The sequence below is a fragment of the Oncorhynchus masou genome, chromosome 26 (genome assembly GCF_036934945.1).
Source record: "Oncorhynchus masou masou isolate Uvic2021 chromosome 26, UVic_Omas_1.1, whole genome shotgun sequence".
Taxonomy (NCBI): Eukaryota; Metazoa; Chordata; class Actinopteri; order Salmoniformes; family Salmonidae; genus Oncorhynchus; species Oncorhynchus masou.
The window spans coordinates 8,295,514-8,319,381 of NC_088237.1; the positions used below are offsets into that span (position 1 = coordinate 8,295,514).

At 41.5% G+C, this 23,868-nt stretch overlaps 1 protein-coding gene across 1 annotated transcript in view; it reads right to left on the reverse strand.

Annotated features, from left to right (window-relative positions):
- Positions 1-23,267, reverse strand: part of LOC135514715 (copine-8-like) — a 125,340-nt gene extending 102,073 nt beyond the window's left edge. Inside the window, 1 exon segment of the mRNA XM_064938257.1 lies at positions 23,044-23,267. Within this exon segment, the coding sequence (XP_064794329.1) occupies positions 23,044-23,120 (77 nt within the window). The 5' untranslated portion in view covers positions 23,121-23,267.
- Between the last annotated feature and the right edge of the window lie 601 nt (positions 23,268-23,868).

Genomic DNA, 23,868 nt, shown 5'->3' on the forward strand with positions numbered 1-23,868 from the left:
TGATCTGAGGCCATGGGTAACACTGTCACTGCATGGAGAGAACACAGAGAGGACAAGAAGAGGGTAGAGGAAATGAGGAAAGATGGAAAATATTTGCACACTCTCCTTTCCTCTCACATTTTCTCCTCTCCTTTTGTATCCTCGCCATCTCCTCCCTCTCCTGTCTCCTCTCCTTGGGGTGGTTGTCAGAACAAAGTGAGATCCCACAGAGGGCCTTTCCTCTCTTTCCCTTCCTTCGCCCTTCCCGGTGTGGCCTGGATAACAGATCCACAGAGAATCACATCCATCACACTGAACTAGATCCAGCCACCATGGAAGGAAACGGGACTGCCAAACACACACACACACACAGTGTGCCGATTCTAATTCAAATTGTGATGTAGAATATAACATGTGCTTCCATACAGCTGCAGTATCAAAGAACAAAACACTCAAGCTGTGGGATTCCTTCTCCCTGTTGTAGTAGTGAACATGGTGCTGGGATCCTAATCTTAACAGCATAACATTGCCTACCTACCTGCACATTCAGAAAGGTCCTGATCCAGAAACAAATAGGTGAATATATACAGTGTACCTTCTTCATTTAGATTTGACTGTACAGCCTCCTGAGTGGCACAGTTGTCTAAGTCTAGAGATTCTGGGTTCGAGTCCAGGCTCTGTCACAGCTGGCCGCGACCGGGAGACCCATGGGGCGGTGCACAATTGGCCCAGCGTTGCCGGGTAAGGGGAGGTTTTGGCTGGCAGGGATGTCCTTGTCCCATCGCGCACTAGCGACTCCTGTGGTGGGCCGGGCGCAGTGCACGCTGACACTGTCGCCGGATGTACGGTGTTTCCTCCGACACATTGATGCGGCTGGATTCCGGGTTAAGTGGGCATTGTGTCAAGAAGCAGTGCAGCTTGATTGAGTTGTGTTTTCGGAGGACGCACTGCTCTGGTGATTGAAGTAAATTCGGTGTAGGCTGACGAGGCACTGGCGGGGTGACAAGAGGAGCTCTTTAGAGCAAGTGCTGCTGACTGCGCTTTCTAGCAGTGAATGTACTTATGGTTATTGATATATTCAAGGATCTATTATATGAGCCGTGGTAAAAACAGTGCACTTTATATGGAATAGCATGACATCTGGGATGCAGAAATGTCTGACATAACATATGCCAAAAACCTTAAATGTAAATCATTCTGGTCATTAAAAGAGATCCAGCTGTAGCCCCCACCATAATGTGAGGAGTGTTTAAAATCAGTACTAGGAGGGAGGTACACTAGGAGGGAGGTACACACATGCATGAGCACATATACTCACACACAGGGCTGTGGAACATTTTAAATACATGTATAAAATACAGATATTGATCTTTATGGTAATTTCTATCAAAATAAACTGCAAAATACGTATACAGTGCATTCAAAAAGTATTCCGAGTACTGATGCACCGATATTACATTTTTGGCCGATACCAATATTTTCCTTTTGTTGGCATTTACATATGTCCCCATTACCAGTAAAACATAATCAAAACCTATTTCTTTCACTTGCTGTGCTGTTTCGTTATTCATTTGTTCAGTCGTTTCATTCTCAACTAGGATTTCTACGGAACGCGGTTTGGGTCTTTGCGTGTCAAGAAAGATACGTTAATTAACACTATTTGACAATCAGGACCTGAATGTGAAAGCACAATAATTTAACGTGTTCATTCATTTTTTGCGTAGTTATTACACAATCACTCGCATTTGTCACGAACCGGCTCAAAGCCCGTAACAAAGGGAGACAACGTGGACATAAGGAGTAACAAAATATATATTTATTAACTAAAGCAACTAAGGAAAATATACAATGGTGTGTGTAATCAGTAATCAGTAGTGTAAGTGAGTGTTTTGCATGCATGAATGTGATAATGCAGGGTGTTGAAAGGTGCCAAGGCAAACAAACAAAAGGCCACCAAGAACCACACCACAATCTACAAAGGTGTCTACATGGAGAGAGTCTCTCCCATGAATATGGAAGAGGTCTATTTATCCTGGGACACACCTGGCCCAGGTGTTTCCCATGTAGCTGACGACCCTCCCCAACTCCGCCCACCGGCATCCTAATAAGGAAACAAGAACAAAGACAGAATACGGCAGACAGAGTGGGAGGGTCGTCACACATTTCATATGTCACAACGAGTCATCGATACGTATGCTAGGATGCTGGTAAAGATGTCTCACGCACCTAGAGTGCTGGTCATAAAAAAAGCTTGCTAGCTCATGGATGCAAACAATATTCTTCCCCAAAAACATTGTAGTTTTACTATCTGTTTCAGCGATCTAACTATATAGCTAGGTGTCACCATCTAAAATAACCCTCATTTATATTTGATTAATGGTGGTCGGGTCAATCTATGTGAAGCTAGCCACAAGGATTAGCCACAATAGTGGACTTTGCGTTTAGCCTACAAATTAAGTTTGTCATTGACAGTGATACAAATAGTAGACTTATGCTATAATTGAATAGATTGTGCTAAACGACGGTGGAATGTTGTTATATAAAATCAACAAAAGACAACTTGTTAATTTGACAAAAATCTGATGAAATAACACTGGATGTATTATACTTTAGAATTGCATTGGGGGCATACTTAGAGCCTTACCAATGGATTGTGGATTAATGACATGGGGTATCAGTCTACTCAGTGACGCCCAGAGAACATTAGCGTCGTAGCTCTTATTGCGGGACAACCGTGAATTGAGCCACATGTATTGTCAACCTGTGTATTGAACACTATTCCAGAGGAAAAACAATACTGAGTGGATGTTTTGGAGTCTGATAACTCTTGAGGACTTTGCGAGAATATATAATGGATATTGAGTAGACTGATACCCCATTTCATTGATCCCCAATCCTTAGGTAAAGCTGTACAGTGCAATATGAATATCAATACACACATTAGGCTGACTGGGGAGGTGATTTCACACAGTCACAGTCCCGCGATAAAAGCTACAAGGCAAATATTTGCGTAAACTCTTCAGTTGTGTCTGTGGGTGTCACAGAGTATACTGATACCCCATTTCATTGCTTCACATTCCAACCTTGTTTAACATTATCTAGTCTAAATATGGCATGATTCCACCAATTGTAACCTTCTGCATCACTTTCAAAATAGGTACTTTTATTTTTAAGGCAAATTCCACTATTGTGCCTAATCTTTAGTGGCTAGCTTCACAACACATATCCAGGTCCAGTCGAACATCACTAGCTAGCTGGCTGCTTATAACATTAGCTTTGGGCAACAGGGTTAAGTAGCTGGCTAGGTATTTATTTTCATGAACTGAAGTTCAATAGGCAAACAACAAATAGTTACCCAGCTAATACCTACTCACAAGGATTCCTAGATCATTGCTTAGAATAATGAAAATGACTGCAGCTTGTACTGGTCATTATTTTTAGTTGTATTGGTGCTAGCTAGGTACCATGCTAAAGCTAGCTAGCTACCCCAGAAGTTGCGGTCGACAGATAATGCTTTATTACCGACGCGGTATTGTAAACATCCTGGTCGGTGTTTGCTTGTTTGTAGACTTTTTTTGTAAAGCTTTGACAGTGCTACTGATAGTAGTGGTGACGCTTGGCTTGCACGTGCAAATTCAGAACACACAACATTCTATAAAATAACTTATTTAAGTGTCAAATTAAAAGCTTATTTGACGTGTATCTGTTTTGACACGCAAAGACACAAACGGCGTTCCATAGTATGTCGGGAAAGCTAATAGATGTGACGCTAACTTCTTGAAACTCTGGGGGCAGTATTTCATTTTTGGATGAAAAACGTTCCCGTTTTAAACAAGATATTTTGTCACAAAAAGATGCTCGACTATGCATATAATTGATAGCTTTCGAAAGAAAACACTCTGACGTTTCCAGAACTGCAAAGATATTGTCTGTGAGTGCCCCAGAACAGGAGCTACAGGCAAAACCAAGATGAAACTGCAACCAGGAAATGAGCAGGATTTTTGAGGCTCTGTTTTTCATTGTCTCCTTATATGGCTATGAATGCGACAGGAATGAGCCTGCCCTATCTATCGTTTCCCCAAGGTGTCTGCAGCATTGTGACGTATTTGTAGGCATATCATTGGAAGATTGACCATAAGAGACTACATTTGCCAGGTGTCCGCCGTCGAAATTGGTGCGTCATTTTCAGCTGCTGGTATTTTTCCATGGGATTCTGAGACGAAAGCAGGCTTCCACGAACGGCATATCAATGAAGAGATATGTGAAAAAACACCTTGAGGATTGATTCGAAATAACGTTTGCCATGTTTCGGTCGATATTATGGAGTTTGACGTTTTGGTGACTGAATTTTCGGTTCGTTTCGGTAGCCAAATCAAATAAATCAAATCAAATTTTATTTGTCACATACACATGGTTAGCAGATGTTAATGCGAGTGTAGCGAAATGCTTGTGCTTCTAGTTCCGACAATGCAGTAATAACCAACAAGTAATCTAACTAACAATTCCTAATCTACTGTCTTATACACAGTGTAAGGGGATAAAGAATATGTACATAAGGATATATGAGTGAGTGATGGTACAGAGCAGCATAGGCAAGATACAGTAGATGGTATCGAGTGCAGTATATACATGTGAGATGAGTATGTAAACAAAGTGGCATAGCTAAAGTGGCTAGTGATACGTGTATTACATAAGGATGCAGTCGATGATATAGAGTACAGTATATAGGTATGCATATGAGATGAATAATGTAGGGTAAGTAACATTATATAAGGTAGCATTGTTTAAAGTGGCTAGTGATATATTTACAACATTTCCCATCAATTCCCATTATTAAAGTGGCTGGAGTTGAGTCAGTGTCAGTGTGTAGGCAGCAGCCACTCAATGTTAGTGGTGGCTGTTTAACAGTCTGATGGCCTTGAGATAGAAGCTGTTTTTCAGTCTCTCGGTCCCAGCTTTGATGCACCTGTACTGACCTCGCCTTCTGGATGATAGCGGGGTGAACAGGCAGTGGCTCGGGTGGTAGATTTCCTTCATGATCTTTATGGCCTTCCTGTAACATCGGGTGGTGTAGGTGTCCTGGAGGGCAGGTAGTTTGCCCCCGATGATGCGTTGTGCAGACCTCACTACCCTCTGGAGAGCCTTACGGTTGAGGGCGGAGCAGTTGCTGTACCAGGCGGTGATACAGCCCGCCAGGATGCTCTCGATTGTGCCTCTGTAGAAGTTTGGGAGTGCTTTTGGTGACAAGCCGAATTTCTTCAGCCTCCTGAGGTTGAAGAGGCGCTGCTGCGCCTTCTTCACGATGCTGTCTGTGTGAGTGGACCAATTCAGTTTGTCTGTGATGTGTATGCCGAGGAACTTAAAACTTGCTACTCTCTCCACTACTGTTCCATCGATGTGGATAGGGGGGTGTTCCCTCTGCTGTTTCCTGAAGTCCACAATCATCTCCTTAGTTTTGTTGACGTTGAGTGTGAGGTTATTTTCCTGACACCACACTCCGAGGGCCCTCACCTCCTCCCTGTAGGCCGTCTCGTCGTTGTTGGTAATCAAGCCTACCACTGTTGTGTCGTCCGCAAACTTGATGATTGAGTTGGAGGCGTGCGTGGCCACGCAGTCGTGGGTGAACAGGGAGTACAAGAGAGGGCTGTACAAATGTACAAAACGGAGCGATTTCTCCTACACAAAGATTCTTTCAGGAAAAACTGAACATTTGCTATGTAACTGAGTGTCTCCTCATTGAAAACATCCGAAGTTCTTCAAAGGTAAATTATTTTATTAATTTGGTTTTTGTGAAAATGTTGCGTGCTAAATGCTACGCAAAATGCTAAGCTAGCTTGCAATACGCTTACACAAATACTTGATTTGCTATGGTTCAAAAGCATATTTTGAAAATCTGAGATGACAGTGTTGTTAAGAAAAGGCTAAGCTTGAGAGCAGGCATATTAGTTTCATTTCATTTGCGATTTTCAGAAATCGTTAACGTTGCGTTATGGTAATGAGCCTGAGGCTGTATTCATGATCCCGGATACGGGATGGGTAGTATCAAGAAGTTAACGTTACCGTGCAACTCCATCATCAGGCCAACATCCCCCACGACAGAGAATGGTTGATTGTCAAGGGAAATGAATTCTATTATCTTGGTATTAATGGATTTTGACAGTTGTCAGGTTGAAAATGTTCTTACCCTTTCAAAATGACTGCTCAATCCACACAGCAGACATTGTGGGCAAGGTTAGGAATGCTGTGTTGCACGTGCAGCGCAAAGTTTTACCTTGTTTGAGGTCCTTGTTTTCCAAGAAAACTTACATGAAATGAGTTGCAAAAATGAATAGGAAATATAGTCAAGACATTGACAAGATTATAAATCATAATATTTAATTGAAATAAATTGTGTCCTTCAAAACTTTGCTTTCGTCAAAGAATCCTCCATTTGCGGCAAGTACAGCCTTGCAGACCTTTGGTATTCTAGTTGTCAATTTGTTGAGTTAATCTGAAGAGATTTTACCCCATGCTTCCTGAAGCACCTCCCACAAGTTGGATTGGCTTGTTGGGCACTTCTTACGTACCATACGGTCAAGCTGCTCCCAGAACAGTTCAATAGGGTTGAGATCCAGTAGCTGTGCTGGCCACTCCATAATAGACAGAATACCAGCTGACTGCTTTATCCCTAAATAGTTCTTGCATAGTTTGGAGCTGTGCTTTGGGTCATTGTCCTGTTGTCGGAGGACATTTGCACCAATTAAGCCCCGTCCACAGGGTATGGCATGGCATTGCAAAATGGAGTGATAGCCTTCCTTCTTCAAGATCCCTTTTACCCTGTACACTTCACCACCACCAAAGCACCCCCAGACCATAACATTGCCTCCACCATGCTTGAAGGATGGCATCAGGCTCATCAAGCATCTGTCTGTGGTGGTAAATCAACAGCCACGAAAAGTATAGCTGAAAACTCTCTAGGCAAATATTGTGGTCTGCATTTTAATCACAAGATACTATACTACAGGCGAGCAAAATCTAGAGACTTCCTTAGATTTCGTGCACCAGCTGTTACAAATACGCACAGACCACCCCCCCTCTTCTTACCAGAGTGTGCTGTTCTATCTTGCCGGTGCAGCGTATATCCCGCTAGCTGAAAATACATGTCATCATTCAGGCACGATTCCGTGAAACATAAGATATTACAGTTTTTGATGTCCCGTTGGTAGGATATTCGTGATCCTTGTCTAATTTATTTTCCAATGATTGCACGTTGGCGAGTAATTTTGACAGTAACGGCAGCTTTCCCACTCGCCTTATTGCAAACAGGATGCATGTTTTGGATTAATTGTATTGTGTACAGACTTCCTTCTTATGTACTGTCCAATTTATAGTAGCTATTACGTTGAAAAAAATACCATGCTAATGTTTGAGGAGAGTGCACAACAAAACACTTATCACGGCAACTGGTTTGATACAGTCACCTCTTTAGGTAAATAATGTACTTACATTCAACTTGCTGATTTGTCATCCTGAAGGTCCCAGAGATAAAATGTAGCATTAAATTTTATCAAACAAAACTATTTTTATATTCAAATGTAGGAACTCTACAGTTTGAACCCCTGCGGTCTCTGGCCCCACACGCACCCCGCCCGGAAATCTAGATGTGTGAAGGTTAGTGTATTTTCTGTAGGGAAGCTAATTATCCATCGTGTATGACATTCCGGGGAGTGTGTAAACCTACATTTTGTATTACCATATCATTTTTGTATGTTCTCTATAGTTATGTACTTGAACATGTATCATTTGACAAATTTGGCACATTTGGGCAGACTTAATAGAAAATGTGGTCCATGCTTCACTGGATCAATCTGAAACTTTGCACTAACACTGCTGCCATCTAGTGGCCAAAATCTAAATTGCTCCTAAACTGCAATATTATGATGGCCTCTCTTACATTTATTTCAAAGATGGTACAAAAAAAAGAAAATGCATGTTTTTTGTTTGTATAATCTTTTACCAGATGTGTTATATTCTCCTACATTCATTTCACATTTCCACAAACTTCAAAGTGTTTCATTTCAAATAGTATCAAGAATATATATATATATCCTTGCTTCAGGTCCTGAGCTACAGGCAGTTAGATTTGGGTATGTCATTTTAAGCTAAATTTTATTTATTTATTAAACAGTACAATCCTTAAGAGGTTTTTAACCATACTCTGTTTCATCTCCTCAAACTTCGAGCAGACACTACTAAATCGGATGTACCAATGAACATTCATTCTGTTGGGACACGCGCATTGCATTACAGTACCACGTATCGCTAGCAGCATTTTAGTCAAATAAAGATGGTTATACTAGTTGTTGCGTCTGTATTTTATAAACGTGCAATAAGCATGAAACAATTATATAAGGAATTGGCAACTCGTTCTCATTCTGAGATATAAGGTAGGCGACTTGATTTCAACATCTGAACGAAGTGGACAGGTTAGCATGCTGTTCAAACAGTGGGAGACGGACAGAAGGGGTTGTTCATAACAACTGTTTTGCCTTGTTAGCGGAATTATACCTAGATCCCAGTTGGCTAAACTTGAAATATAAATATTAGCTGGCTACTTATTAGCATGTGGGCTTGTGCTTGAGAGATTGTTTATGAGACCGGTGTTAATTATCTATAATGCCTGCTACACTATTAGTGAATGTGCATTATGCATGGTTAAATTTGTAACTAAAAAGGGCATTTTTATAGACAGACCTGAAAGCCAGAGCAGTGTTCATTGCAAAAAGTAAGGCCATAATAGCTCAGCCTTAATCCAAGGCATCCCAAACATGCTCAACGGGTGACGTGTCTTGTGAGTATGCAGGCCATGGAAGAACTGGGGACATTTTCAGCTTCCAGGAATTGTATAGAAATCCTTAAGCATTATCATGTTGAAACATGAGTTGACGGCACCTGTGTAATGATCATGATGTTTAATCAGCTTCTTGTTATGTCACATTTGTCAGGTGGATGGATCATGTCGGCAAAGGAGAAATGCTCACTAACAGGGATGTAAACACATTTGTGCACAACATTTGAGAGTAATAAGCTTTTTGTTCTTATGAAAAACTTCTGGGATCTTTTATTTCAACTCGTGAAATATGGAACCAACACTACCTGTTGCGTTTAGATTTTTGTTCAGTGTAAATTAGATTCCTTTTTTGTTTTGCTGTTTGTTTCTTCTCATTTTTGTTTATTGTACTTGGTTTGGCAAAGTAAACAATATTGGCCCTTTGAATTTAATTGAAATGAGAGAGAGAAAGAGGAAAACCAAATCCAAATGAGTCACAGCATTGCTTTCTTTGGTTCAACAATGAACATGGACGCAAATAAACACAGATTACTAGTGCTGGGTGAAAAATAAAATTGACAGTTACATATCACAATTTTTTATATCGTTACTGTAGGTAATGTTAGCTAGCGTTGGCTGTACCTGTACCAAAACTCTTGTATTTGTTATCCTACAGTGAGCCAAGCTAACATGTTTTCACCACTAAGTTCCCTGACTGATCAAAAATTGTTTTCTCATACAGCAGACACAGTGAGCAATGTGTTTAGAACATTAAATCACAATAAAATCACAGTATGGAATCGCAATACATACAGAATCACAATACATATTCGATCAGCACCTAAGCATTGTGATAATATTGTATTGTGAGGTCCCTGGCAATTCCCTGCTCTACTGATTACACACACACACACACACACTTTTGTGGACATTTTCCAGCCATGTAGAAAATCACCTCAAAGCTCAGGGTATTGGGAGCAATCAAGTCATTTCCTCAGTGTGTGGATCTTGACGAGGTGCGCTAGACTCCCCAAGCAGACCCAAACCAGATTACATGGCAGGACCTTGCGCCACACACACACACACACACACACACCTCACTGGCCATTACCCACGCTCAGAGACCATGTCTTCCAATTTCATTTCAGCTCCACACATTTTCAGCCAAATTGCTAATCCCACAGATTACTTTGCTCCTGTAAGGTCTTCCAAAATCCATTCAGCTCCCACAGTTCCAGCCAAATGTCCATTGGTCTTTCGCTCTCTTTTCATCCTCCTCTCCTATGTGCAAATCCTCCATTGTATCTTTGTCTTTCTCTGAGTTGTATTGAACCAGGTCACAGCATGGTCCCTGTCTCAGCTCAATCCAGCCAGACACTTTTGTCACTTCTCCCATACAAGCCATTAGCTTATCTTTATGGGTCCAAAAGGGCAATACAATCACTTCCTAGAGTCAAAGAGGGAACCAAAGCACCAACAAGAACCTTCAAGACAAGAGAGGAACTTGTTGAATGTTGTTGGGTTTCTGTCATTAAAACAGACAGATGTGGATCTATAATTTCTAGACTAATAGCCTATCTCCAGCTCGGGAGTAGAACCAGTTGCTTTTCAAAAAGTTTGTTGGAGATAAAAGACGATTCACTCTTATCACTTGTGACTGTTGGGTTGGAGCCATTAAAATGTGTGTGTGTGTGTGTGTGTGTGTGTGCACGCGCTTCTGTTGTGCACATGTTTTATGCCTGCGAGCATGCATGGCTATTGGATATTGGAATGCTCTGCCTGCCTTCACCTGGTATGGTCAAATCATCCAGTACCATGTGATCCAGGTTCCTCGTTGCCTCCCATTCCTTTGTCCATGGTGATCTGTGTGTCCGGGACAGGTCTAAAGTGAGTAACTTAGCTCACACACACACACTTTGCTTCATCCATTCTGGTCTCCCCAATCCGGTCTTCTCAATTTAGTGCAAACAAATAAAAAGAGACAAGGACAGGATGACACTTAAGAATATTAAGATGCACCATTCAACCAATGGCATTGCCCTTGAGACAGAATTTAAGTGAATTAGGGACAGTTCACAAAAAAACATTTTTCATATTACCCTCGCCTTGTACTTGTAATGTTTACGACCACAAATATCAATAGCTGTAGAGACCCTGTGTATATAAAATGTGGATATTAACTTTGCCGCTCCAGCATGCTTTTGTGGCACAGGCAATGCCTCGCAGGGCCAAGGGCCAGAAGGTTGAGGGTTTGCTGACCACCACGGACGAGCTCAGTCTCCCTGCCGGTTTCATTAGGCCGACACTACGATTAGAGCAGGCTGCAGACAATGATCAACGAGGGGAAAATCAGATGTTCAACATTTTGATGTCATATGTAGAATTATATCAAATATATGCAACACATTTTCCACCAACAGGATTCTGTGCCAAAGTACCACACAACCAACAAAACATACCGACTTTGGGCGCTTATCATGGCAATATCATGGTTTGCATTTTCAACACCACAATAAATAGACTGTCAATCTCGACCAACAGAAATGACATCCCTCCAAATCTTGTAGGCCTACCCAGTCTCGAAGGCTTGGCAATCTCCGAATGTCATTAAAATTGTTGGTGTTTTCTAACAGATCTCTTTGCATGAAATTGCCTCTGCACAGGTTGGATTGATGATATCTGTCAGTAGAATTTTTAATATATATATATATATATATACACACACAAAGTCGGAAGTTTGAATATACTTTGGTTCGAGTCATTATCTCGTTTTTCAACTACTCCACAAGTCAGTTAGGACAATTGTTTACAGACAGATTATTTCACTTATAATTCAGTGTGTCACAATTACAGTGGGTCAGAAGTTTACATACACTAAGTTGACTGTGTCTTTAAACAGCTTGGAAAATGCCAGAAAATTATGTAATGGCTTTAGAAGCTTCTGATGTGCTAATTGACATCATTTGAGTCAATTGGAGGTGTACCTGTGGATGTATTTCAACACCCACCTTCAAACTCCGTGCCTCTTTGCTTGACATCATGGGAAAATCAAAAGAAATCAGCCAAGACCTCAGAAAAAAATTCTGGACCTCCACAAGTCTGGTTCATCTTTGGGAGCAATTTCCAAACGCCTGAAGGTACCACGTTCATCTGTACAAACAATAGTACGCAAGTATAAACACCATGGGCCCACGCAGCCGTCATACCGCTGAGGAAGGACACGCGTTCTGTCTCCTAGAGATGAACATACTTTGGTGCGAAAAGTGCAAATCAATCCCAGAACAACAGCAAAGGACCTTGTGAAGATGCTGGAGGAAAACATGTACAAAAGTATCTATATACACAGTAAAAATGAGTTGTCGACATAACCTGAAAGGCCGCTCAGCAAGGAAGAAGCCACTGCTCCAAAACCACCATAAAAAAGCCAGACTACAGTTTGCAACTGCACATGGGGACAAAGATCGTTCTTTTTGGGGAAATGTCCTCTGGTCTGATGAAACAAAAATAGAACTGTTTGGCCATAATGACCAGCATTATGTTTGGAGGAAAAAGGGGGAGTCTTGCAAGCCGAAGAACACCATCCCAACCGTGAAGCACAGGGGTGGCAGCATCATGTTGTGGGGGTGCTTTGCTGCAGGAGGGACTGGTGCACTTCACAAAATAGATGGCATCATGAGGGAGGAAAATTATGTGGATATATTGAAGCGACATCTTAATACATCAGTCAGGAAGTTAAAGCTTGGTCACAAATGGGTCTTCCAAATGGACAATGACCCCAAGCATACTTCCGAAGTTGTGGCAAAATGGCTTATGGGCAACCAAGTCAAGGTATTGGCGTGGCCATCACAAAGCCCTGACCTCAATCCTATAGAACATTTGCTGGGAGAACTGAAAAAGCGTGTGCGAGCAAGGAGGCCTACAAACCTGACTGAGTTACACCAGCTCTGTCAGGAGGAATGGGCCAAAATGCACCCAATTTATTGTGGGAAGCTTGTGGAAGGCTACCCGAAATGTTTGACCCAAGTTAATTTCAAAGCAATGCTACCGAATACTAATTGAGTGTATGTAAACTTCTGACCCACTGGGAATGTGATGAAATAAATAAAAGCTGAAATAATTCTCTTCTATTATTCCGCTATGTCACATTCTTACAATAAAAAGTGGTGATCCTACCTGACCTAAGACAGGGAATTCTTACATTAAATGTCAGGAATTGTGAAAAACTGAGTTTAAATGTATTTGGCTAAGGTGTATGTAAACTATACACACACAGTACAAATATCTAAAAAGTTACCATGATTGCACAATAAACTCAGGGACTTGGGAAAGGGGAAGGGTACCAAAAAACAAAATCTCTGCGGAATTGAAGGTCCCCAATAACACTTTGGTCTTCATTCATTCATTCTTAAATGGAATTAGTTTGAAATCACAAAAACTCTTCTTAGAGCTGGTAGCCCGGCCAAACTGAGCAATCGGGGGAGGCCCTTCATCAGGGAGGTGACCAAGGACTCAATGGTCACTGTGACAGAGCTCCAGAGTTCCTCTGTGGAGATGGGAAAACCTTCCAGAAGGACAACCATCTCCGTAGCACTCCACCAAATCAGGCCATTATGGTACAGTGGCCAGACAGAAGCCATTCCTCAGTAAAAAGGCACATGACACCCAGCTTGGAGCATGCCAAAAGGCACCTAAAGGACTCTCAGACCATGAAAAAGAAGATTCTCTGGTCTGATGAAGCAAAGATTGAACTCTTTGACCTGAATGCCAAGTGTAACGTCTGGAGGAAACCTGGCACCATCATGCTGTGGGGATATTTTTCAGCGGCAGGGACTGGGAGATATTCAAGAAGACTCGAGGCTGTAGTCGCTGCCAAGAGATGCTTCAACAAAGTACTGAGTAAAGGGCCTGAATACTTATGTAAATGTGAGTTTTTATTTTTTTTTTTTATACATTTGCAAAAACGTATACAAACCTGTTTTTGCTTTGTCATTACAGTTATTATGTCTAGATCTGAGGGGGGGGGGAAACAATTGAAGCAATTTTAGAATAAGTCTGTAACGTAGAAAAATGTTTGGAAAAAGGGGTCTGAATAGTTTCCCAATGCACTGTGGTTAAAGACACATTAGAGACAAAAAATAAAAAAAGTTCTACTGTTCACACATTAGCCAGCTTTTGACAAGCTTTTTAAAAGAGGACATGGTATTGAGTTGCTGTGGTTGTGTGTTCCACTCAACAGCGCCTGTATATAAAAATGTGTTCTCACCAGATAGACTATAATAGTCTAAACAGTGAATATTAGAGTCCGGGACTCTGGTATTATGCGGGTAGACATCTCTAACAAAAAAAACAGTTGGATAGGTACCTGGAGTCAGTGATCATTCTGTGGACCAGACCAAGTTGAAATAATAACACTATTATCTACAGACATTTTAAGCAGCTACGATGGCTATGAGGGGGGGGGGGGGGTTTAAGTACAATTCTTACTAGCTTGTTTTGGATGGTCTGTAGCTTACTCTTTAGATGTTTGGGGTTGCTGATGAACCATGATGTGCAGGCATAAGCAAAGTGACACTGGACGAGCACACTTGCCAGATTCTAAAAATAATAATAAATAAAGGGGCTATAGGTTCCAAGGTTTCCATCCAATTGGTGACAGATTTATGCAAAAATGCATATTTTCCCATCAGAGTTTTGTTTCCATCAAATTGACTAAATATGTAGTGCACATAAAAATTCCTTCAGAAATTAAATTCCCATGTCCTGAATAAAAAGAATATGGGTTTCCGTACAGACCCCCTCCATGCCCAGCAGGCACCAGAGCTTAACTCAGAACCAGCCTTTACCTAATGTAATCCCTTATGTATATAATGCCACAACCCTCCGTCTCTTCTGCAGAGGCTGACACATAAGGGTTAATATGTGACGTATTCCCTGGAGGTGATAGAAATGACACATTTGAATGGACTGATTCCTTCAGAGAATTAAGCTACTCGTTCAGAATGGTATGGTCAGATAGTGAGTAACTAGTTATTGTGTGTGGTTATGAAAATAATTTGCCTTTCATTAAATTGAGTCCATTGTTAGAGATCTAGAGGGAATTTCCTTGTGAAGTAGTCCCACACTTGGTTTCAATAAAACAAATGAGTTTCCATCACATTTTCAACTCTAGGCCTACTGATGGTTTTGCCACAAAGAAATGTGTTTGGGTGTAGTGCATGTGCCCACTCTGGCCTTGGCGCTCTAGCCAACACTACAGTGTGGGTATAGCCTACATGATGAGATTATTACGGACAAAAGCGCAATATCATTTACTTGTCAAAACTGCAGCCAAGCATCGATCATCATGTCATCAGAATAAGACCGCACTGTGAAGTTACAGTGCCTTGCGAAAGTATTCGGCCCGCTTGAACTTTGCGACCTTTTTCCACATTTCAGGTTTCAAACATAAAGATATAAAACTGTATTTTTTTGTGAAGAATCAACAACAAGTGGGACACAATCATGAAGTGGAACGACATTTATTGGATATTTCAAACAAATCAAAAACTGAAAAATTGGGCGTGCAAAATTATTCAGCCCCTTTACTTTCAGTGCAGCAAACTCTCTCCAGAAGTTCAGTGAGGATCTCTGAATGATCCAATGTTGACCTAAATGACTAATGATGATAAATACAATCCACCTGTGTGTAATCAAGTCTCCGTATAAATGCCCCTGCACTGTGATAGTCTCAGAGGTCCGTTAAAAGAGCAGAGAGCATCATGAAGAACAAGGAACACACCAGGCAGGTCCGAGATACTGTTGTGAAGAAGTTTAAAGCAGGATTTGGATACAAAAAGATTTCCCAAGCTTTAAACATCCCAAGGAGCACTGTGCAAGCGATAATATTGAAATGGAAGGAGTATCAGACCACTGCAAATCTACCAAGACCTGGCCGTCCCTCTAAACTTTCAGCTCATACAAGGAGAAGACTGATCAGAGATGCAGCCAAGAGGCCCATGATCACTCTGGATGAACTGCAGAGATTTACAGCTGAGGTGGGAGACTCTGTCCATAGGACAACAATCAGTCGTATATTGCACAAATCTGGCCTTTATGGAAGAGTGGCAAGAAGAAAGCCATTTCTTAAAGATATCGATAAAAAGTGTCGTTTAAAGTTTGCCACAAGCCACCTGGGAGACACACCAAACATGTGGAAGAAGGTGCTCTGGTCAGATGAAACCAAAATTGAACTTTTTGGCAACAATGCAAAACGTTATGTTTGGCGTAAAAGCAACACAGCTCATCACAATGAACACACCATCCCCACTGTCAAACATGGTGGTGGCAGCATCATGGTTTGGGCCTGCTTTTCTTCAGCAGGGACAGGGAAGATGGTTAAAATTGATGGGAAGATGGATGGAACCAAATACAGGACCATTCTGGAAGAAAACCTGATGGAGTCTGCAAAAGACCTGAGACTGGGACGGAGATTTGTCTTCCAACAAGACAATGATCCAAAACATAAAGCAAAATCTACAATGGAATAGTTCAAAAATAAACATATCCAGGTATTAGAATGGCCAAGTCAAAGTCCAGACCTGAATCCAATCGAGAATCTGTGGAAAGAACTGAAAACTGCTGTTCACAAATGCTCTCCATCCAACCTCACTGAGCTTGAGCTGTTTTGCAAGGAGGAATGGGAAAAAATTTCAGTCTCTCGATGTGCAAAACTGATAGACATACCCCACGTGACTTACAGCTGTAATCGCAGCAAAAGGTGGCGCTACAAAGTATTAACTTAAGGGGGCTGAATAATTTTGCACGCCCAATTTTTCAGTTTTTGATTTGTTAAAAAAGTTTGAAATATCCAATAAATGTCGTTCCACTTCATGATTGTGTCCCACTTGTTGTTGATTCTTCACAAAAAAATACAGTTTTATATCTTTGTTTGAAGCCTGAAATGTGGCAAAAGGTCGCAAAGTTCAAGGGGGCCGAATACTTTCGCAAGGCACTGTAATCATTATTTCATCTGTGGCCTAATAAAATGGTATGCTTTCCCCTGATATCATGATAGTTGTTATCCGACATGTACTTTACTCACATAGAAAGGATGTCAAGCCATTTTGACGATGCTGGAATTATATTTTGGATGTATGTGCGCTTGCCTACAGAAGACATGAAGTAGCCTAACCCCCCCCCCCCACACACACACACACAGTAACTTTCAAACTGCCCCTTAGCTAATGAATATCTGGCATCATCCAGGCCCCAAACTGGCCATCATCAATAACCCTGTGACTGTCACCTGAAAGATGTCCAAGGCGACCCACAGCTAGAGCCATGTTTCCACTCTCAATCTTACTTTCCATTTCAAATTAAAGGCCATCATTCAGTTCCATAAACAAAGCAGGCAGACAGGGTACAGGAGGGCTGCCAAGCCTTTAGAGGAGAGAGAGAGAAATCATTTTGTACCAACAGCCAGAGGAGAAACATTTTAACACTGAAGTAACCTAACTGACATCCAGACATTGGTTAAAATATGAATTTGAGAGGAAAGTGGGGCGAGGGACAGTTTGCTTAGTTTCTGTCCAAAGTCGAGCAATGAAGCCCTTTATCTACTTCCCCAGTGTCAGATGAACTTGTGGATACCATTTGAGTTCACTTCAGGTTAACCATGCCTGATTATTCCTCAATGCTTACCCTCCCCTACTCCCTAAAAGACTGTTGTTTGGGGGAGTTAGTTTGTTTTGGGCTGAAACAGAGCACAACCTCAGGGATAGGAAACCCACGTTTTGTTCTCCAAATACCAAAATGTCAATAAACATGTTTAATTAGAAATCTGCAAATCTAACCCAGAGTCAGGGAAAGCCTGCTGGGCCAGTGCCCCCTTACAAAAATATATATTTAAGTATCCGTTATTTATATCTCTGCATCCAACATGAAGGAAGTTAGAGGTAGTTTTGCAAGCCAGTCATTGTGCTAACGCTACTTAGCAATTCCGCTAACTCTAGTTGTCAACTTCCCAGAGACATAAGAAAAAACTACCACAACACTTTTGGATTGATAAGTGGCTGTCATTAAGTCAGCCAATTGGTGACAGTTGTGTTGATAAGAAGAGTGGCTGTCCCACAGAGACGAGATGGAATATCTGACATCTAAGGACGCTGTCAGAGTCAGTTACACACTGACAGGGAGAGAAAACACCAGGAGAGAGGAGGAAAGAGAGAGGAAAGAGACAGGGAGAGGGGACAGACACATTGACAGGTATCCAGGAAAAAGAGAGGGGAAGACAGGAACAAGTGAGAGAGAGGTGTGAGAAAAGGGGAGATTGGGCCCCGCTATGAACCCTAGCATGTCATGGTACCACTGGTCCCTGTGGTGCCCCCTGCCCTCCTCTTCAATCAGAGAGGTAATGAGGCCTTAAGCTCTGACACCTGTGCTCCCATCACTGATTAGACATCCCTGAACAAGCACTGAGAAAACCAGACACCACAGATTACCATAAACACAGCCAGACACCACACAAGTGGTACAACAGGGAACCACACAATAACTACAGTAGCACAGAGACAACCAGCCAGACAAAACAAATCAGACGTACAGTTGAAGTCGGAAGTTCACATACACCTAAGCCAAATACATTTAAACTCAGTTTCACAATTCCTGACATTTAATCCTAGTAAAACTTCCCTGTTTTAGGTCAATTAGGATCAGCACTTTTTTTTAGAATGTGAAATGGATGAATAATTACCAGAGAATAATTTATTTCAGTTTGTATTTATTTCATCACATTCCTAGTGGGTCAGAAGTTTACATACTCAATTAGTATTTGGTAGCATTGCTTTTAAATTGTTTAATTTGAGTCAAACATTCTTCCGCAAGCTTCCCACAATACGTTGGGGGAATTTTGGCCCCTTCCACCTGACAGAGCTGGTGTAAATGAGTCAGGTTTGTAGGCCTCCTTCCTAGCACACACACTTTTTCAGTTCTGCGCACAAATCTTCTATAGGATTGAGATCAGGGCTTTGTGATGGCCACTCCAATACCTTGACTTTGTTGTCCTTAAGCCATTTTGCCACAACTTTGGAAGTATGCTTGGGGTCATTGTCCATTTGAAAGACCCATTTGCGACCAAGCTTTAACTTCCTGACTGATGTCTTGAGATGTTGCTGAGCGGCCTTTTCGGTTATGTCGATATAGGACTCGTTTTACTGTGGATATAGATACTTTTGTACCAGTTTCCTCCAGCATCTTCACAAGGTCCTTTGCTGTTGTTCTGGGATTTATTTGCACTTTTCGCACCAAAGTACATTCATCTCTAGGAGACAGAACGCGTCTCCTCCCTGAGCGGTATGACGGCTACGTGGTCCCATGGTGTCTATACTTGCGTACTATTGTTTGTACAGATGAATGTGGTATCTTCAGGCGTTTGGAAATTGCTCCCAAAGATGAACCAGACTTGTGGAGGTCCAGAATTTTTTCTTGAAGTCTTGGCTGATTTCTTTGTATTTTCTCATGTCAAGCAAAGAGGCACTGGAGGTAGGCCTTGAAATACATCCACAGGCACACCTCCAATTGACTCAAATGATGTTAGCCTATCAGAAGCTTCTAAAGCCATGACATAATTTTCTGGAATTTTCCAAGCTGTTTAAAGGCACAGTCAACTTAGTGTATGTAAACTTCTGACCCACTGATACAGTGAATTATAAGTGAAAGAATCTGTCAGTAAACAATTGCTGGAAAAAATTACTTAGGACATTTACTTTGCATGACACAACTGACTTGCCAAAACTATTAGTTTGTTTAACAAAGAAAATTGTGGAGTGGTTGAAAAACGAGTTAATGACTCCCACCTAAGTGTATGCAAACTTCCGACTTCAACAGTATGTACCATGCACGGAAATAGCAAGATAATGCAATATCTGAACAATTTATACATTCTAACTCATACAGAGGTAGAACCAATCACTGAACTGGTAATACAGTGCTAGTACAATGAAATACTTTACGGAATGGTTACGTTTCGTAAATTGTTCATTACTGCTGCTCTTTAATAATTTGTAATTCTTATCTCTTACTTTTTGGGGGAGGTGGGGGTATTTTCTTAAAACTGCATTGTTGGTTAAGGGCTTGTAAGTAAGCATTTCACAGTAACATCTACACCTGTTGTATTCAGCACACGCGACAAATAACATTTGATGAGATTTAGGTGCGCTTTATTACACCAAGCCAAGAATCAATTTCTCCAGGACGGTCCGACGGGTACTGAGGAATCCAGCCCCTTATTCATATTAATTGGACTCTGGTCCACACAGAAATGTACTGTGTCATGATGACAGTAAATAGGCATAGCCCAACCTAACTAGAGCAGAGACATGCACCTACAGTAGCCTACAGTACCCACACGTAAACATGTTATCAGATGACTGCAGGCAGGGAGGGAAGAGAGAGATCTGTACTAACAGTCTTTGCCTCCATTGGAGCTCTGGGCAGAGAAAGAAGACATTGAGAAGAAATTGAGAGAAAGAGACTCTTATCCCTTCATGTGTGTGTGTTTGTGTGCGTTTGAGAGAAGAGCCTTGTTTGTGGTGTGTGAGAGAGATCAGAGCCTTTTAGGCACACACACACACACACACACCTGGCCGCGTTACCATGGTACCTCACCTCCTCTCTCGGGAGTGATGAGTGTGAAGGCATTCCCTACTGACCCCCTCTATGCCCAGCAGGCACCAGAGCGTGACTCAGAACCAGCATTTACCGAACATCCCTTATGTACAGTGGGGCAAAAAAGTATTTAGTCAGCCACCAATTGTGCAAGTTCTCCCTGTTAAAGAGATGAGAGGCCTGTAATTTTCAACTATGACAGACAAAATGAGAAGAAAAAAATCCAGAAAATCACATTGTAGGATTTTTAATGAATTTGCAAATTATGGTGGAAAATAAGTATTTGGTCAATAACAAAATTCTCAATACTTTGTTATAATCCCTTTGTTGGCAATGACAGAGGTCAAACATTTTCTGTAAGTCTTCACAAGGTTTTCACACACTGTTGCTAGTATTTAGGCCCATTCCTCCATGCAGATCTCCTCTAGAGCAGTGATGTTTTGGGGCTGTTGCTGGGCAACACAGACTTTCAACTCCCTCCAAAGATTTTCTATGGGGTTGAGATCTGGAGACTGGCTAGGCCACTCCAGGACCTTGAAATGCTTCTTACGAAGCCACTCCTTCGTTGCCTGGGCGGTGTGTTTGGGATCATTGTCATGCTGAAAGACCCAGCCATGTTTCATCTTAAATGCCCTTGCTGGTGGTAGGCTTTGTTACTTTGGTCCCAGCTCTCTGCAGGTCATTCACTAGGTCCCCCCGTGTGGTTCTGGGATTTTTGCTCACCGTTCTTGTGATCATTTTGACCCCACGGGGTGAGATCTTGTGTGGAGCTCCAGATTGAGGGAGATTATCAGTGGTCTTGTATGTCTTTCATTTCCTAATAATTGCTCCTACAGTTGATTTCTTCAAACCAAGCTGCTTACCTATTGCAGATTCAGTCTTCCCAGCCTGGTGCAGGTCTGCAATTTTGTTTCTGGTGTCCTTTGACAGCTCTTTGGTCTTGGCCATAGTGGAGTTTGGAGTGTGACTGTTTGAGGTTGTGGACAGGTGTCTTTTATACTGATAACAAGTTCAAACAGGTGCAATTAATACAGGTAACGAGTGGAGGACAGAGGAGCCTCTTAAAGAAGAAGTTACACGTCTGTGAGAGCCAGAAATCTTGCTTGTTTGTAGGTAACCAAATACTTATTTTCCACCATAATTTGAAAATAAATTCATTTAAAAAAATCCTACAATGTGATTTTCTGGATTTTTTTCCCTCATTTTGTCTGTCATAGTTGAAGTGTACCTATGATGAAAATTACAGGCATCTCTCATATTTTTAAGTGGGCAAACTTGCACAATTGGTGGCTGACTAAATACTTTTTTGCCCCACTGTATATAGTGCCTCTTCTGCAGTCTGACACATAAGGGGTAATATGTGATGTATTACCTGGAGGTGATAGAAATAACACATTTGAATGGACTGATTCCTCTAGAGAATTAAGCTACTGGTTCAGAATGGTATAGTCAAATATTGAGTAACTAGTTATTGTGTGTGTTTTTGAAAATAATTTCCCTTTCATTCAATTTAGTCCATAGTGAGAGATCTAAGGGGAATTTCCTTGTGAACTTGGCCCACACTTTGTTTCAATACATGTGTTATCCAGGCTGTATCACAGCTGGCTGTGATTGTGAGTCCCATAGGGCAGTGCACAACTGGCCCAGGGTCTTCCGGGTTTGGCCAGGGTAGGCAATCATTGTAAATAAGCATTTGTTCTTAACTGACTTGCCTAGTTAAATAAAGGGTAAAATAAAAATTAATTGAGTGGTTAGAAAGTCTCACTTTCTTTCTGTTTCGTCTTTCCTTCAATATCAGTTGATTAAATAACGAGTGAAAGTCCAGAGACAACACTATGATTCCCATTCCAGTGAGGCCAGCATTCCCTCAGTTGAACTATTCTAAAAGGACCCATTAAAATATACGGTTGGGCGAGGACGGGGGAGCCGTTATGCAACAGGAAGGCACGTCTCCAGAGAAAGAGTGTGGTTTAAAGCGGGCTAGTGATACACCCTCAACCCGCTATATCTAGCCTACCCTTCTATTCCAGCTCACAAACACGTCTGACTGTCGCTGCACTTAGAATAGGCTACATCAAATCACTAACCTACTCCTGGCATATAGTTTACCTTTCGTCAAACGTCAATGTAAATGTATGTGTGTGCTTCTGATCAGTTCGGTGAGTGACAGCCCACAACAAACCACGAGTCAGAACAAGTGTCAAATTATTCAGTGAGAACAATCTTCTAACATATGGCAGTGTAGCAAGATAGGGAATGTTTGTTTTGTTGTTTATGCCTATTCGAGGCTGTTGGTGTCCATTGACAGTCCTCCAACAGGAATAATGCCAGGTTACTGCCTATTAAATACCCGATAGACTATAGAAAGTTGATTGTAAACTTACCACCTAAAACTAAAACAAAGGAGAAATGTGAACACCGCACTCTTATACAATGTAGCCTAAAGTAATTATCAACTGTTCGGTTGGTTGAACAACAGTGACTTCTTCAAAATGTTACTACAACCAGAACGGAAGATAAAAACCCGAATATTTGTCCATACCATATCCTGCTTCCGTGACAGTCATATCAAACCCCGACAAAAATGGGTCACACTGAAGCCATTCTCTTACCTGCAAGACACTGTGATTTCAACTTTGGTGGCAGGGATGGAAGCATTGAGCGGGTCGAAATCTCCTATTGACGCCATGTTGCGAAGCTATTGCAATTGTTCAAGATGGAAAATATTTTTGTCCAACCCCTTTTAGCAGTAGCAATCGGACAAACTACACCTCCTTTAGTGAAACGAGAACGAATGCATGTGGACGGAACGAAGATGAATGCTCCGAGTAGGCTACTAGCGGTGGAGTGATGTCTATGGGGGGTGATAAGAGACATATATAAGCCTAGGCAACCGTACCACCTGACATGAAATGAAGCCTTACTAACATCTGCGTAATGCCTGTGTCCCATGTTAATGAAAGTAATAATGTGCATAGTTTATATTTATATTAATTAAATCTCAACCATAAATGTTGAATATTTGCAAGAAGATTTTCTGATGTAGCCACCTTGAACAATAGTGTAGCCTACGCTTGTGTATTTCCTCTTATCGCTAATGGCCTAGAAAAGATGATATCCAATCTATAGGTAATCTGTCTTTCCCTCAACACCTCATGGCATGGTATGTTATTTTATCTCATTGTATGCAGATCCAAATGTTGTTAGCCAATCACAGACTGTTGTTACCAGTTCTATCAAGTATAAATGTAAAATGGTTAAGTTTAGTGTTAGTTTCGGGTTTATCGTCAGGACGTCCCAAGGAACCTGGATAGCGGTGTCCGTTCATAGAGTGAGAGACGGGCACGGTATTTGAAAGCTCGGCGACAACACAGACATTCATTTCTTTTTTTTACATGCGGCAGAATCGGTTTTCGAGCGTCTGCCCAAGATAGTTT